We start from the raw sequence: 16450 nt of genomic DNA, 5'->3' as shown, positions 1-16450 counted from the left end.
TTATCACAGTCTTTCCCAAGGCTGAGATGCCTTGACATGTGCTGGGCCTTCTGCTTAGCAACTTTCCCTAATGCCCCAAGGTCTCAGTGTAGCCTAAGTGAGCCAGAACCATTAAGTCCTTCTCTGGGATGAGAGAAAGAAGAAAAAAAAAATGTCTGCTCCAAAGGGGCTTGCCAGGAGAACGTGTCCATGACTGTCAAGCTCAACTCTTCCATTCCCTAATAAAGGTTCCTGGGTCTGATAGTTCTGCAGAAAACCACAACCAGAGCCTTTGCTCTGTCCTCAAAAACCAACCTTCAGCTCAAGGTAGATGCCACGTCCCCCTACTTAACTGGGGCAAATGAAGAGGCCAGGCCTTTTCCTTCAGACTAGGAGGTTTCCAAAGACAAGGCTGCTTCTTCCCTTCAGCTAAAAGTTTCTCTTGAGTGCAGGGGCACATGGTTTTACAGGGTTTGAAGGCATTTCCTCTAGAAGGTCCACACACAGGACCCATTTCAATTGTCACTTCTGATCACACAAATGCAGAATTCCTTGGCCTCCTGGGAGTTGGACTGAACCCCAACTTGGCTCCAGCTAGTGGGTCAGGAAAAACAGACCTTGTCTGCCCTGGGGGAAGTGCCACAGCCAGAGCAGAATTGGAAAGGTCTGTGTTTAAGGGTTAAGATTTTAACCTCTTCCCCCTCCTTCCAGGAGTCCTTCAGAAATAGGTAAGACTGGCATTCTTAGAGGCAGAGCCAGGGGAGAAAAAAGAAGGGCACACTCCAGGAGGCCCAAAGAGCATAGTGTGGGTCAGCCACTGTCTCTGGTGAGACACTTATGGGGCTGCAGTGATACAGACAAAACCCAGACCAGATGAGATGGGCCTGGAGTCCAGCCATGAGGGTGGGTCATTGAGCTAGGCCAGTGCTCACCTCTGCACTCTGCTCTTCAGACGAGTCATCATAATCGTGACGTGGTTCCTGGCTGCTGAAGTCCCGGGGATAGGAGCGGTAATCCATGTCCCGGTAATCATGGTCTCTCTGACTCCGGCTTTCCAGCCCATCATCCTGGAGGCTGCGGTCAGTGGCACCATAGCGGCCAGTCCTGTCTCCACGACCACCTCTAGTGAGGGGAGATGGCACCAGGTCAGAAGAAGCCCGCAGGCTTGCTGGGGTCCTAGGTTCCTGTCTCTAAACAGAGCAGGCTGAGAAGGTCAAGGGTGAGCGCAGAAACCTTGGCCCACATCCAGTTCTGGCACAAAAACTGCTATTCCCAAATGGGCTGTCTGGACCCATCTACAGGGGGCTCACATCCCTACTCCAAAAAGGCTCACTCCTGCTAGTTGATAAGTCCCACATGTTTGCCAGAAAAAGGAAAGAGAAAGAGAGGGATCCTTTAGCTAAGAAACCAATCACCTGGTAGAGATCAGCCCAACCCAACTCAGCCTCATGAGTAGCCAAGGAAGAAGAACTGGAGATCAGAATGACTTGTCCAGTTCCTGGAGCTTCCAACCTAGACCCTGGGTGGAACCAGTAGAGGGAAGACCACTCAGTGGCTTTGGGATTGGGAGACTCCCACTATTTTGGATGATCCTCAGCTGACCAGGGCAATCCCTGATTTTCAACTGTCTACAAAATGGCATCATATCCCTCTCTGCAAACACAAAAGGGCACCAGGTTGATACTGCCTGGTCCAAGCAGCCCTGGAGGAGGAAACGCCCTTTCTGTGGAAAGCTCACTGGCACCATCTATACAGAGAACAGAGAACGTGTGGCCTCCAACTCTATGGAACTTTGGTGCGCACTGTCCACTGAGGAGCAGCAAAGGATGACAAGAGTAACATTAAAGATAACAAAAAGCAATTTTCTTAGTGAACGAGCTGTTCCTCCCTGTTCATCCTGGTTACAAATGAGCAGACACCAGAACATCTAGGTCCTAAATTGTGAACTCTTGGAGAGCATGACTGTTCTGAATTTGGTGCTTCTCTCAATTATTGAGAACAAGAAGGCTCATTGGATGAAGAGCTCACCCCAGCTCTGAGATGTCCTACAGAGACTACCTTGGGCTCCAGGAAAAGGTAGGCTGGGAGATCTTTCCTGGCTCCTCTCCTGAGCACAATCCTGATGGTGGCTTATGTAGTCAAAGGCAGCTATGCAAGCTGCCCTCTCAGTCTGGAATGCAGGAGGAAGACCCTTGGCTGGGTACACTGCTTTCTGCTCTGTTGTCTCTCTAGCATCCCAGGGGAATGGAGGCAGGGGTCTAGGGCCCTATCCAACCCCTCTCTGTCACCTAAGCAGCTTTTTAGAAAGGTTGGCTATTGCTATATTCCAACAAGTCTCAGAGCTGGGGAAGATCAATGACCAAAGACCTCATTTCTCATATGTTCTTTGAATTTTTCTGCAAAGAAAACATTATTAACCCAGATCATCCAGTTTTAGAGTCCCCCCCTAAAAAAAAACCCTTCAAACCAAAAACCCAAAGTAGACCTTGGAGAAAAACAGAAGGCAGAAGTCCTGCCACACGTGTTGGTCTCTTCCTTTGACTGTGGGTTTACCCTGTATGAGAGCTCAGTACAGAACCTGGGTCCAAAGGATCCTCCACCCCACAGTCTCACCGTCTTTCATACTCCATGTCCGGGGGGGGCCTGCTCCTGGGCCGATGGCTCCGCCTCACTTCCCAGCTGCCACCAGCCCTGCTACTGCCACCATGCTCCGCCAGCCTGCACAAGAACTCCCGTGAGGGATCTGGGGGAAACAGAAAAAGAGAAGGGTCAGGGGCAGTCCAAACCCATTCAGGCAGGGCTGGCTGCCCTACTCTTGGTAAAACAAGGGAAGAAAAAGAGAAATAGCAGCAACCAATCTGGCTTTGTCACCAGCATGGGAAAATTGAGAGACACAGACTTGGGAGTGGGGAATCAGAGCCAGGGCTGCCACCCTGTCCTGGCTGAGAAAGTCCAAGTATCTCTGCATCTCGGTTTGCTCTTGTATGAAAAGGAGACAAGAATCATTTGTACAAAATACCTCTGAAGGCTGATGGGAAGAGAGCAAGGGTGTGTGGGAATGAATTGTAAAGGGCCAGAGAAATGGTGGCTATCGTTTTCAGTCCTTCACTGAGAGAAGGGACAGCTGCCAGAAACAGAAGAGCCTGGCTCCCAATCATTGCCAGAGCCCAAGGTCAAGGCCAGGGCCCCAAAGCATTCTGGGCTGCCTAGTTCCAGCTCTTGGGTCATCCCACTAGCTTCTGTGGCCCTGTACAAGGCACCTTTGTAGATACAGCCATCGTCCTCAAATGTCTCAGGATCGAGTCCAAGCGCCTCCATCTCCCAGAGTGTACTCGCAACTCTTTTGTCTTTTTTAAGTCTCTATGCTCCCCCCCCCCACTTCTGTACTTTGGAGTGAGCATCAGGTTCACTGCTGCCTCTGGTGGGGTGGGGTAGGGTAGGGTTAAGGGGGGGATCCTGGTCTCTTTACTGTATGTCTTTCAGAACATACAGAATTTTATTACTTGTCCCCTGTGGGAGCAGGGATTTTTAACTTGGGTGGGCTCCATGGTTAGATGGGGGGGGTAGAAGGCTCATATTATTATTTTCATTAATTGAAACTTAGTGTCTTCAATTAGGTAAAGAAATTATTCTGAGAAGACTAGAACACAGAACCCGGGCCCAAGTGGATAGTAGGGACTCCATTGGGCTAGGGCTCAGGCTTGGCCATCAGTCTGCCAGGTGGGGCTAGAAGGACATGGCCTATAGGGGCTGCCTTTATTCCTGTTAGTCCTTGAAGAAGGGAAATCCCCTCCCCCTAAGGGTGGGCAGCAGGCCCTTCAGGTCTGTCCCCAAGAGCCCTCAGACCTCAGGTTTCCACTGTGCTACTGGCAAGTTGACAAAGTACTTTCCTTCCAGTTTGACGATAACACTGAGGCTCAGCCAGTTAGAAGAAAGGCCAAAATGGAGTTTTAGGGTCAGGCCCCCTGATTACAAAGGCTGGAGAAGGTGGTCCATTCCTGATTCCAGCAGCAGCCCCCCAGATAACATTGGGACTGAGAGACCAGAATGTAGCCCCCTTCCTGAGTGAAATCATTTCTGCTCTCCTGTTCTATCCAGCTGCTTCCAGGGCTCCAACAGGTGAGGCTAATGAAGCACCTTCTTAAAAGCCAACCCATAGAACAGTCAAAGGTGCAGGGAGGACAGGAAGAAGCCCTGGGACAACCAGGACCTGGAGAGGGGGAGCTGCCAGTCTCCCATGGTGGGGGGTGTGGGGCTGGGAATGGACTTGAGATCGGACTGGAACCCTCAGCCCGGCCTCTGCTCTGGTACGAGTGCCAAGGTACTTGGCTGTTCCTGCCAGGGGTCAGGGGAAATGATGGGCTTACTCCAAGACACCAATGGGACGGCAGAAATTGGGAAGGCCCCAACTAGGGCCTGGCACATGGGGGGGGGCGAGCAGGAGGCCAGAGGAGTGGCCATACCAGCTGCCCCGCCCGATCTGGGCCCGGTCCAGGCGCCTGCTCCCGTCATTCATCTATCGGATCCTCCCCAGGCCTACCGCAGGCCCTGGGGAGGGGGAAGGGGGGAGAGAGGGGAAGGGGAAGGGGGCGCGCTGCCGCCGAGAGCGCGCACGCCTGCCCGGGCCCGCGCCCGCTCAGCGCCTGGGCCTCTATTCCGCACCCGCACCCCCACCCCCGGGGGCCTTCTGCGCCGTCGCCGTAGTCCTCGTCGTCCTTTGCCGCAGCCGCGGTTCGAGGCTCCCGGATCCGACCCCTCCGGCCCCGAGCCGCCTCCTCCCGGATTCCCCCTTCCCCCGCGAGACACCCACTGACCTGCCAGGTCCGGACCGTGAGCGAGGGATCGGGTACATCACCCGGTCGCCGCCGCCGCCGCCGCCGCCGCCGCCGCCGCCGCCGCCGCCGCCGCCGCTAGCGACTCCCTCGCGGGCGCGCGCGCGCGCACCCGCAGAGCGCTCAAATGCGCCGGCTGCCAGGGAGCCCGAGGCCGGGCCTGGGCCCGCGGGAAAGCACGGCTACGCCTTCGGCAAAGCCGCCCCCGCCGCTGCCGCTGCCCCCGCCGCCGCCGCCGCCACCGCCCTCCGCCTCCTTCTCCCCTTTCTCCGCCCCGGGGCAACCCACTGCTGCCTCCCCCTGGCTGGCCCCAAACTACCAAGCGAAGATGGCGGCGGCCGCGGCGGCGGCGGCGGCGGCGGCGGCGGCGGCGGCGGCCGCGGCGGCCGCGGCGGCGGCGGCTCCGCCCACCCCTCGCTCCGCCCCCCCCTGCTGCCGGCCCAGCAGCCCAGGAGCCAGCCTAGCCCGGCTCGGCCCGGCCCGGCCCGGCGTGCTCCGCAGGTTTGGCGCGCCCTCTCCCGAGCGCTCTCCATGCCCACGCGCCCAGTCCCCTCAGATCCGGGACGCCTAGGCCCGCCCCTTGTTGTCCACAGGGCGTGGCGATTGGTCGAACGCGCGCCACGTCCGTCTCGGAAGGAGGCGGGATCCGGTTTCACATGATCCAGCGGGGGGAGGGGGAGGTAGGAGCCAGCCGAATAGGCTCCGCCCCTTTGTCCTTTAGGGCGCCGCGGGAGGCCCCTAGCTCCAGCTAGCCCTTTTTTGGCGCCACTGGAGAGAGTCACAATGATCCGGCGGCGCAGCTGCGCTTCCGTTTTAAGTCCTTAGCTTGGCTTGACCCCCTGCCCTTTGAATGCTCTGCGCCTCGATGTTCTTTTCGGGCCTTTTCTCTCTCTTTGAGGCTCTTGGTAGAATGAAGGGAGAGAAGGGAGGGACGGTGCCTAGTCTGGCTTTGGCTCTTCAGCACTCTCAGGTAGAGGCACTTGTGCAAGTCAACAGGACTTCATTATGAGGCGTCTTGGGGCAAATTAGGCGCTGCGATGGATCCAGGGCAAGTCATTCGACCCTGATTTTGTGTCACATCCAAGAACATTGCCTAGGCTACAATTTGAATTCGGGTCTTCCAGATTCCAACTCCAGTAGTCTACCCAGTTAAGCCACGTACCTACCAGGTAGGAAATCATAGTGACCAACTTCACCATTTTAAGGGTCGAGGAAAGCCTGAGATTCAAAAAAGGCAAGTCACGATGACAGGATGCCTCAGACACTTGCCACTTACTAGCTATGTGACCTTAGGCAAATTACTTCACCCTGACTACCTCCCATCCAGGGTCATCTCCAGTCCTCCTGATCTGGATCTGGCCAGTGGACCCAGATGGCTCTGGAGGAAAAGGTGAGGCTGGGGACTTAACAACCCCCCCCCCCCCTTCTACTCACATCCAATTCATGAGCTTGATGTTGTGTCTTTGAAAATGAAAGACAAACTAGAAGCGCCAGGCACTGTGTCCTAAGCTCAGGGAAAGGAGTCCAATCCTCAGACTGCTGGTTGTCTTTTCAGAAGACTGAACTAGTGAAGACACTACTCTTGAAATGATAAGCAAAACCCTAGAGGAAAGCCCCCAGAACAGGTATTACTAGAGAGAGGCAGGCAGTTGCTCAGAGGAATAGAGTCGGATCAGGAATGGGTCATTCACAAAATCACAGCTTCGAATCATAGCTTTGACACTGCTGCTATGATCTTGAGCACATCACTTTCCTATTTTGAAAAAATGTCTGATTTTCCTCAACCCTTAAAATGCTGAAGTTGGGCACTGTGCTTTCATACTTGGCAGGTAGGTGGCTCAGTGGGTAGAGTAGTAGACTCAAGATCTGGAAGATCTGACTTCAAATCCTACCCCAAGATGATGGGCTTGATGAGAGGCAAAATCAGGGCTAAGTGATTTGCCCAAGATTACACAGTTATAGTTTCAGGTGCTTGGGACCACATTTAAAGTCAGGGCCTCCTGATTGCAGGGCTAGAACTGTACCACAGACCCCTTAAGCTCTCATCCCTCAAATGAGAGGATTGTACTGTATGCTGTCCCAAGTCTCTAGCATCTCAAATGTTTAGCCCATGAGTTCAAAGGCCACCCCCCTGAGAAGTTTAAAGGAGTCGTTTCCCAGCCTTCCTTTTGGTTTGGCACCCCCCCCCCCCCCAGCGTTTTTGCTACTGGAAGAATGCTAGAGTAGACCCCCTCAGCCTCACTTTCGCTTTAATTTTCCGTTCCCTGCCTGCCCTACCCTTTATTCTGTTAATCTACAACTTGGGAACTGCCTTTACAATCAGTCTAGGAGACTCTAACAATGATTTTTCAAATCGGCCACACCCTATTTCCCAGTTTTCTCTAAATCCCGGTCCTTGGTAGGAAGTTGTTTCCGCCGCAGATCCCTTAGCCTCCTCTTCCCCACCCTGGCCCAGTTTAGGGTAGTGTTCACCACGTGCTCCGGGCAAGCGCCAGCGTACAATGAACTACGATTCCCAGCAGGCTACGCAACGGCGAGCAGCCTGGATCGTACCACGTGTGCACGACCAGGGGATTCATTCAATCCCTTTGGGGCCGGCCTCTTATTGGCGTGGGCCAAAAAGAGTCAAGATCTAGTATGAAGTAAGGCGCTGATGCGATTTGAGGTGAAAATGGGGTACACTCGAGTGTGAGGGGAGGCGCCAGACCGCAAGAGGTGCATTTAGGGTGAGCCTTCCCCCTTGCCGCAAATAGTACCTCCCGCTCCAGGCCCGGGGACCCCAAGTTCCGAGCTCAGCCTATCTCTACGCTAGCCGGGGCTCCTCGGCGGCAGCAAAGTTAGCTCTGGCTCTAGGTCCAGCATCGACTCCAGCTCTAGGGGAAGGCTAGGCCTCGGCGGCTCCGGGCCGGAGGAGGGGGTGAGTTGAGAGTTGTACTGTTGGGGGAGGGGGAGCCCGGGGATACCTTTTACGGGAGACCATGAGTCTGGAGGTGGGGGGGGGTGGCGGCAGCAAGAGTTTGGTCCTTGTGTAGCTGCCTGGTTGCAGAGGCGGGGTCTTCTTTGGCTATTATTCATTGGGGCGGAGCCTTGACCCTTTCTGGGACTTTCATGTTCTTCGGGGGCGGAGCACTCCGGGTCGGACCTTTCTGTAGGAGGCGCGGTTCTCTCCCTTCTCACCCTCCTCCCCCCTCCCCCTCTCCCTCCCCCGGGGTATTGCGTGTGTTGGTAGCAGAAGGGGAGGAGGGATGCGGTTTTGGCCTGCGCCGGCGAGGCGCCTGCGCGGACCGGGGCCTTCTCTGAGGGGGGGGCGGGTTTGGCCCATCTCGGGGCACGCAGGCGCGAGACGTGGATGCTGGAGGACTGGAGCGAGACCGGACCTGGTAGCAGACAGCGTTCCTTGTCACTCAAGAGGCGGGAGGGCGGGAGCAGCTCGGGGGTGAGAACCGGAGCGCACGGTGATTGGCTCGAGCTCTGGGGAGAGGAGCTTGGGGAAAGGGTGCCCGAAGTCGCCGGAACCCCGCTCTCGGGGCATGTGCCATGCCAGCTTTGCGGCTGGCGGCCGGGGCGGAGAACAGGAGGAGGTGGGGGTGGGGCCCGGGGGGCGTGCTTTACCGGCCGGCAGAGGGGCGGACCGAGGACTGGGCGGTACCTGCGGCAGGAGGCGGAGCCACCCGCGGGTTTTGTTCCGGCTCTGCGGCGGCCGCCGCCATCTTGTGTCTGGGACCGAAGCAGCCCGTAGAGGGGCTGAGACTCCGGGTGCTGGGGCTGGCCTTGGGCGGCGGCGGGGGCTTTTCCTTGAGCATCAGACGGCGACGGCGGCTGCAGCGACTGCGGTGATCGGGCCCCGAGGAACAGGCCTTGGTAACAGGCCTGCTTCGGCGCTGCGGGCGGCCCCCCCCCAATCTCCTCTCCTTCCCCCCCACCCCTGCGGCTCGTCGGGATCTCTCCCCTCCCCCACTGCCTACCTAGCCTCCCCTCCCCCGCTTGGCCAGGATTTCTTCTCTCCCCCCATTCCCTTCTCCACCCCCTGCTGCGATTTCTCCACCCACTCCCCCAAGGGGCGGGGCCTGTACCGTCAGCTCCACCCGGGATTATGCCAGCTCCACCCGGGATTATGCCGGAGGGGTGGGGTGGGGTGGGGTGGGGTGGGGCCGGGCCTTGCCCGAGAGGGGTGAAAAGTAAGTATCCAACCTGCCTCCCCTTTCTCTTCACTCTGGAGGGGAGGGAGGGAGGGGGGGGCCTTGGGTGGGTGGGGTAGACAGTGGAGTTAAGGCCAAGGAGCACCCTGGACAGCGCCTTTTTTCCGATCCCCTTTTCCACACCTCTCTTGGCCTTCTCTTGGTTTGGAAACATCTTTGACCTCTCCCCCCCTTTGAGGGAATGGCAGAAAAAGTCAGTGGGCAGGACCAATCTTGGCCAGTCAGGACTATGGTGGTACTTCTTTCATCTAGCAGGGATTCTTCCCCCCGGGTCATCACCGAACTAACTTCCCGGACTTGATAATTCCTTCTTTCACCCATCGAACGACCCCCCCCCCCCATGTTTCCCTGGACCTGCTTTGCTACTCCCCTCTAACCAGACCCCAAAAGTGTTCTGGTGATCTCTTTGTCCCTGGCTGCCTGTCCTGGAGACCCCTTCTGTTTTCATGCCTCTCCTCCCATCCCCCTCCCCATGACCAACTTATTACCTTCCTTTCCTAACATCCTGGGTCACTTTGACCCTTGTTTCTTTTCTTCAGACTTTCTGCTTGGATCCTTTCCTGGGAGGATTACCCCAACACTTCCTCACCCCATCTTCCTCATGTCTGGTTCATTGTTGTGCCTCTTAACCTGATTCTTCTTCCTTCTTTCTGGCCTAGTTCTAACAACCCTCCTATATCCTAGATGTCCAGCTCGCCGCTGTCCAAGAAGCGTCGCGTGTCCGGGCCTGATCCAAAACCAGGTTCTAACTGCACTGCTGCCCACCCCATTCCCTCTGAAGTGCCCACTGCACCTGCCAACGTAAGCATTCTATACTAAGTCCCATTAGCAAGGTGGATCCTGGTCTTAGATCACCCTCACCTCACCCTCTACGTTTCTTTGTTGCTTCCTTTGTCTATAGGGAATGGCCAAGAACGGGAACGAAGCAGACATCGATGAGGGCCTATACTCCAGGCAGCTGTGAGCCTGGAGCTGTTGGGTGCTGGGAAGGGAAGAAGCTATCAGACTGGGCCTGGGCTCTTAAGCTGCCCAGCTGAGATGCTGTTCTCCTCTCCTTCTCAGTTATGTGTTGGGCCATGATGCCATGAAGCGACTTCAAACTTCCAGTGTCCTTGTGTCTGGGCTCCGGGGTCTGGGAGTTGAGATCGCCAAGAACATTATCCTTGGTGGAGTCAAAGCTGTCACCCTCCACGATCAGGGTGCTGCTCAGTGGGCTGATCTCTCTTCCCAGGTAACATCACCCCATTTCCATGGATCATTTCTTCTTCCTCTTTTCCTCCCCAATTATTTATCTATTTCCTCCTTTCAACCTTCAGTTCTATCTTCGAGAAGAAGATGTGGGCAAGAACCGAGCCGAGGTTTCCCAACCACGTCTGGCTGAGCTCAATGCCTATGTTCCTGTCTGTTCCTACACAGGGCCTCTCACAGAGGATTTCCTTAGCAACTTCCAGGTACCCTTGATCCTTTATTACACGTGCTCCAGTTTCATTTCTCGTACTTGCATAAAAACGGTTTCCCTCTTCTCTAAATAATGTCTTTGTCCACTTGTCTTCCTTTTTGGTTTTCCTCTGGATTATCCATTGACTCTGAATTCCATTTCCATCTCTGCCACTTCCTTGCCAACTTGGGCAAGGTACTGGAGCTGCCTGGCCCTTGATGTATTCGTTTTAGAAGACAGGAAGGATAGAATCAGATGAATCCTTGATTTAGGGCCAAGGGGAATCATGGAGACTTTTTCCCTCCCCTTCGTTGTACAGAGCCCAGGTAGAAAGTAGCTGGTCTAGAATTGACCTTCAGGGCCTCTTGGATCCAAATCAGAGCATTTTCCTCCTTTGCTGACCTCTCCGATTTCACTGCAAGTTCCCATTTTGTAGCCCTTAGCAGCACTTCTTGCTCTTACATCATCCTTCCCTTCTACTCAGGTGGTTGTCCTCACCAACTCTCCACTGGAGGAGCAGCTGCGTATAGGCGACTTCTGCCATGGTCAAGGCATCAAGCTGGTGGTGGCTGATACCCGGGGTCTCTTTGGGTAAGTCTGGTCTCTCTGGCCTTGCCTTTTTCCCCTCTCTTAGGTTGCTTGGCAAAACAGAAAGAAAGTCTTGAGAGTCCTCACTTGGTCACTGCTGTAGAAGCTAAGGCTTGGGCTCTGCTGCTATTTCACCTACAGGCAGCTGTTCTGTGACTTTGGTGAGGAAATGGTCCTGGCTGATGCCAATGGAGAACAGCCACTTAATGCCATGGTCTCCATGGTGACCAAGGTGAGTCACTGGCTTCTGGGATCCCTGCTTGGGCTGGGTGGGCTCCAGAAGGGGAGGGCTATGATGGTAGCCCCTGACCTCTGGCTCCCCTAGGACAACCCTGGTGTGGTGACATGCCTGGATGAGGCCCGGCATGGCTTTGAGAGTGGTGACTTTGTTACCTTCACTGAGGTACAAGGTATGAGTGAACTCAATGGCATCTCACCCGTGGAGATCAAAGTCCTAGGTGAGTAGCCACACCGGTAAGCAGAGAGGGGTGGTTGGGCAGTTTTCCATTTGCCTTTGGATGATTAGTCTGGCCCTCCAGGTCCATACACCTTCAGCATCTGTGACACAGCCAGATTCTCTGATTATGTCCGTGGTGGAATCGTCACCCAGGTCAAAGTGCCCAAGAAGATCAGTTTTGTGAGTCTCTTCAGGGCAGGTGATGGGCAGAGGGGAGTGGTGCTGTGGAGGGGTGAGCCAGGGAGATCTGATGCAATCTGCTACCTGAGACACTGACTATCTATGAGACCCTTGGAAAGTCTCTAAACCTTTACCAGCCTCAGTTTCCTCATCTGTAAAATGGAGATCATAATTAGAATCTACCCCTTGGGACCATTGTCAGGATTCACTGAGGTCACATGAGAGCCTGGTTCACACTAGGCTTTTTTTTAGGCTTTTTTTTTTTTTGCAAGGCAATGGGGTTAAGTGACTTGCCCCAGGCCACATAGCTAGGTAATTATCGAGTATCTGAGTCTGGATTTGAACTCAGGTCCTCTATCCACTGCTCCACCTAGCTGCCCTGCAGTAGGCTCTTTTTAAACAAATGCTCTATCCTTTTTTCTTGCCTTAATCCTCATCCTTCCTCCAGAAATCACTACCTGTATCTTTGGCTGACCCAGAATTTGTAATGACGGATTTCGCCAAGTTTTCTCGCCCTGCCCATCTCCATGTGGCCTTTCAGGCTCTACACCAGTTCTACAGCCAGCGAGGACGGCTTCCCCACCCTCAAAATCAGGTGCTTAGGCCTTGTGGAGACGGTGGGGAAAATGCCTAGAGTCCCCAGCAGCTAGGCATCATCCCTCTTCTGTCCTGGGCGTGGGTCACGGTACTAGCTACTTATTGCTCATCCTCCTTCTAGCTGGATGCGGCAGACATAGTGAGCCTGGCGCAGGCAATTAAGGAAGCAGCTTCACCCCGACTGCTACAGGAAGACTTGGATGAGGAGCTGGTGCGACAGTTGGCCTACATGGCAGCTGGAGACCTGGCCCCTATAAATGCTTTCATTGGGGGCCTGGCTGCTCAGGAAGTTATGAAGGTGAGGTTGACCACAAGGGTAAGTGCTTGGTTCTTTGGGGGATTGGGCCTAACCAGGCTGCTGCACTTCCATCAGGCCTGCTCGGGAAAGTTCATGCCCATCATGCAGTGGTTGTACTTCGATGCTCTGGAGTGCCTACCTGAGGATAGAGAGGCCCTCACGGAGGACAGTTGCCGCCCAGTAGGTTCTGTTGGGTTCTAAGAATGGGCTCAGTGGCTCCTTCCGGGACCTGAGCCTCTTACCTGACCCACTTCTTCCTTGTAGCGTCAGACTCGCTATGATGGCCAGGTGGCTGTGTTTGGCTCTCATCTACAGGAGAAGCTTGGCAAGCAGAAGTATTTCCTGGTGAGTACCCCAGGCTGGCTGCCTGACTCTGCCCTGCTTGAATTGTCCAATATTGGCTGACCTCGTATCTGGCTTTGTTCGTTTTGTCAGCTTAACCTGATCCTGACAGTCTTTCCTAAACAACCAGGCCTCGCCTCTTGTGCACAGGTTGGAGCAGGGGCCATTGGCTGTGAGCTGCTCAAGAACTTTGCCATGATTGGCCTGGGCTGCGGGGATGGTGGAGAGGTCATCATCACTGACATGGACACCATCGAGAAGTCCAACCTCAACAGGCAGTTTCTCTTTCGGCCCTGGGATGTCACGGTGAGGGGGCTTGTGGGTGATGGGCAGCCATGGGTTGGCTGTTCAGTGCATTGACCTGTGGTATTCTTTCTTCATGTGTCTGTAGAAGCTCAAGTCTGATACAGCAGCTGCTGCTGTTCGTCAAATGAATCCACAGATGCATGTGACAAGTCACCAGAACCGTGTGGGACCTGACACTGAGCGGATTTACGATGATGACTTCTTCCAGGCCCTGGACGGTGTGACCAACGCCTTGGACAATGTTGACGCACGTGCGGATAGAGCTGGAGGCTTCAGGAGGCTGGGGGGGGGGGGTTGAGGCATGGCTGCCCCCCCCCCCCCCCCCCCCCCCCCCCGCTGCCATAAGTAACCTAGTGGTTCTGTCACCTCATTCTTGCCTTTCAAAGGTCACTTCTTTCCCTCCCCCAGGCATGTATATGGACCGGCGCTGTGTATACTATCGGAAGCCGCTGTTAGAGTCAGGCACTTTGGGTACCAAGGGCAATGTCCAGGTGGTGATCCCTTTCCTCACTGAGTCCTACAGCTCCAGTCAAGACCCCCCAGAAAAGTCCATCCCCATCTGTACTCTCAAGAACTTCCCCAATGCGATCGAACACACCCTCCAGGTGAGAGGCATGGGGGGCTGGGGTGGGAAGTATGGGACTGCCCAACTGGACGTCAGCTCCAGGGCTCACCAGAACTGAATTGTTCCTTGGCTACAGTGGGCTCGGGATGAGTTTGAAGGCCTCTTCAAGCAGCCGGCGGAGAGTGTCAACCAGTACCTTACGTGAGTGGTGCCAGCCCCCCTGCCAGCCCTCTGCCCACCCGTCCCCTGCTCACACACTGCAGCCCAGGACCCCAGCCCTGACCCACTGGCATACTCCCCCATGTTCACAGAGACCCGAAGTTTGTGGAGCGGACACTGCGACTGGCCGGCACACAGCCGCTGGAGGTGCTGGAGGCTGTCCAGCGGAGCTTGGTGCTACAGCGGCCCCGGACCTGGGCTGACTGTGTGGCATGGGCCTGCCTTCACTGGCATGCCCAGTATGCCAACAATATTCGGCAGTTGTTGCACAATTTCCCTCCTGAGCAGGTAACTATTAGGCTCTTATGCATGGCCTTCTTCTCCCCCTTCCACCTCCCAAATCTGAGGAGGGATCCTGGGAGGTCATGTGCATCTCCCAAGACCCCCTTTGATGTTTTTACCCACTTAATTTCTCTGTCAGCTGACAAGCTCCGGTGCCCCTTTTTGGTCTGGACCCAAGAGATGTCCTCACCCCCTCACCTTTGATGTCCACAATGTGAGTATCTTCTTCCTCTGCCAGGGCCAAAGGGGAAGATGAGAGAATCTGGGGAAGGGGGCTCAGATGTAGTCGGAGAACTGTATTTCAGGTTGGGGGGCCGAAATAGAGATGAAACAAACTTCAGCCTTGTGTTCTATTCCCCAAATCTGCCCTTTTGCAGGCCTTGCATCTGGATTACATCATGGCGGCTGCCAACCTGTTCGCACAGACCTATGGGCTGGTGGGTTCTCGGGACCGGACAGCTGTAGCCACCCTTCTCCAGACTGTGCACGTCCCCGAATTCACCCCCAAGTCTGGCGTCAAGATCCACGTCTCTGACCAGGAGCTCCAGAGTGCCAATACCTCTGTCGGTAAGCTCTGGCTTCCCTTGGCCTTGGGCTACATTCCTTCCTTCTTCCCTTTACTTCTTCTAATTTGCTCTCAGTCCTTTCCCCACTCAGTCTGGTCTTCTTCCTTGGGCCTCCCACTTCTGGTGGGGCCACAGATGACAGTCGGCTGGAGGAACTGAAGGCAACGCTACCCAGCCCAGAGAAGCTGTCTGGATTCAAGATGTATCCTATTGATTTTGAGAAGGTACTGGGGGCTCCTGTGTGGCGCTGTCTCTCCTCCGGAGATCTGCCTCCTTTGGGGTAGGTGAACATATTTGAGGCAATTCCCCAAGGTCTTAAGCTTCCCCTCCTTCTGCTAGGATGATGACAATAACTTTCACATGGACTTCATCGTGGCTGCCTCCAACCTTCGGGCTGAGAACTATGACATTCCCCCTGCCGATCGGCACAAGGTGAGAACCTTTGTCCCTACCTCAGGCCACTTCCCCTCTGTCCCAGCCATTTGTGTGCATGCCCCAGATACATGGGGGTTGGGACTCCATTCATTCACAGAGTAAGCTGATTGCGGGTAAGATCATCCCTGCCATCGCCACAACCACTGCAGCTGTGGTTGGTCTTGTGTGCCTGGAGCTATACAAGGTGGTACAGGGTCATCAGCGGCTTGAGGCCTACAAGAATGGCTTTCTGAACCTTGCATTGCCCTTCTTTGGGTTCTCAGAACCCATCGCAGCCCCCCGGCACAAGGTGAGTTGCTGCCAGACTGTTGGGGAGTGGTTGACAAGAGGCCCCGAGTGGGAAGGGGGAGGGGGGGATAGCCAGGACTGACGACTTGCCTTGGCCTCTCTCGCTCACAGTACTATGATCACGAATGGACACTTTGGGACCGTTTTGAGGTCAAGGGGCTCCAACCTGGGGGCGAAGAGATGACCCTGAAGCAATTTCTGGACTACTTCAAGGTGCTTGAGGCGAGGGAGGAAGGGAAGGGGGAGAAAGAGGCAGGGAAGGAGCTCAGGGGACTTGGGCTGGCTGACCGACCAATGGGTGGTTCCTCCACAGACAGAGCACAAGCTGGAGATCACAATGCTGTCCCAGGGGGTATCCATGCTCTACTCCTTTTTCATGCCAGCTGCTAAGCTCAAGGAGCGCCTGGACCAGCCGTGAGTGTCTCTGGGCCAGGTGGGGAGGGTGGGGTCCTGATTGCTTCACAACTTGGGCACCCACCTCAGCAAGGCCATAGGGAAAGGCGAAAAGTTTGTCAAATTGCCGGGTTGGCTCCGGTTTTTATCGCCATCTTTCATGGAATACCCACAGCATGACAGAGATCGTGAGCCGGGTGTCAAAGCGGAAGCTGGGACGCCATGTGCAAGCACTGGTCCTGGAGCTATGCTGCAATGATGACAGTGGTGAGGACGTGGAGGTCCCCTACGTGCGCTACACCATTCGCTGACTGGGTGGCAGGTGGCTGCCTTCCCCTCCCCCTCTCTTCCGCCCTCTCCCACCCTCTGCTGTGCCCACCCCCTCAGGCGGACAGGGCCTCCCCCTCCACCCCCCCCTTTGCCTAGGGCACTGGTGGGCATGACTTTGTACTGAACCCACAATAAAGTTATTGATGGAAACCAAAA

At 55.3% G+C, this 16450-nt stretch overlaps 2 protein-coding genes across 7 annotated transcripts in view; one reads left to right on the top strand and one right to left on the bottom strand.

Moving 5' to 3' along the window:
- Positions 1 to 8613, bottom strand: part of RBM10 (RNA binding motif protein 10) — a 20289-nt gene extending 11676 nt beyond the window's left edge. Inside the window, exons 1-3 of one of the 3 annotated variants that reach the window (XM_074206719.1) lie at positions 8461 to 8613; positions 2593 to 2722; positions 912 to 1101 (exon numbers count right to left, since the gene is read on the bottom strand). In XM_074206719.1, the coding sequence (XP_074062820.1) occupies positions 912 to 1101; positions 2593 to 2722; positions 8461 to 8521 (381 nt within the window). In that variant the 5' untranslated portion in view covers positions 8522 to 8613. Of the gene's footprint in view, positions 1 to 911; positions 1102 to 2592; positions 2723 to 4793; positions 4881 to 8460 lie in introns of those variants that run through there. The other 2 variants (XM_074206718.1, XM_074206720.1) reach the window with 2 other exon arrangements.
- On the top strand, positions 7619 to 16450 carry UBA1 (ubiquitin like modifier activating enzyme 1). Of its 4 annotated transcripts, none has more exons than XM_074206717.1 (26): positions 7619 to 7728; positions 9695 to 9811; positions 9912 to 9970; positions 10073 to 10241; positions 10327 to 10461; positions 10933 to 11039; positions 11178 to 11268; positions 11362 to 11494; positions 11576 to 11673; positions 12122 to 12268; positions 12392 to 12568; positions 12644 to 12748; positions 12833 to 12913; positions 13061 to 13216; positions 13302 to 13467; positions 13625 to 13821; positions 13918 to 13982; positions 14093 to 14288; positions 14422 to 14496; positions 14660 to 14849; positions 14984 to 15072; positions 15188 to 15280; positions 15381 to 15572; positions 15683 to 15784; positions 15885 to 15985; positions 16140 to 16450. In XM_074206717.1, the coding sequence occupies exons 2-26, from the start codon at positions 9695 to 9697 to the stop codon at positions 16273 to 16275; spliced, it is 3177 nt and encodes a 1058-aa protein (XP_074062818.1). In that variant the 5' UTR covers positions 7619 to 7728; the 3' UTR covers positions 16276 to 16450. The 4 variants fall into 4 exon arrangements, with proteins under 4 accessions (XP_074062818.1, XP_074062815.1, XP_074062817.1 ...); XM_074206714.1 differs by lacking the exon at positions 7619 to 7728 and adding an exon at positions 8176 to 8247; XM_074206716.1 differs by lacking the exon at positions 7619 to 7728 and adding an exon at positions 8517 to 8672.

The sequence above is a fragment of the Macrotis lagotis genome, chromosome X, assembly GCF_037893015.1.
Source record: "Macrotis lagotis isolate mMagLag1 chromosome X, bilby.v1.9.chrom.fasta, whole genome shotgun sequence".
NCBI lineage: Eukaryota > Metazoa > Chordata > Mammalia > Peramelemorphia > Peramelidae > Macrotis > Macrotis lagotis.
Note: the sequence above shows the minus strand (reverse complement) of the source record. Positions and strands in the feature narration are given on the sequence as shown.

Bases quoted from the DNA above. Each gene is read 5' to 3' on its own strand.
- UBA1 (XM_074206715.1), top strand. From the start codon at position 9,192: ATGGCAGAAAAAGTCAGTGGGCAGGACCAATCTTGGCCAGTCAGGACT. The intron at 15,073-15,187 runs GTACTGGGGGCT...TCCTTCTGCTAG, and splicing joins ATCCTATTGATTTTGAGAAG to GATGATGACAATAACTTTCA. The intron at 15,986-16,139 runs GTGAGTGTCTCT...GAATACCCACAG, and splicing joins AAGGAGCGCCTGGACCAGCC to CATGACAGAGATCGTGAGCC.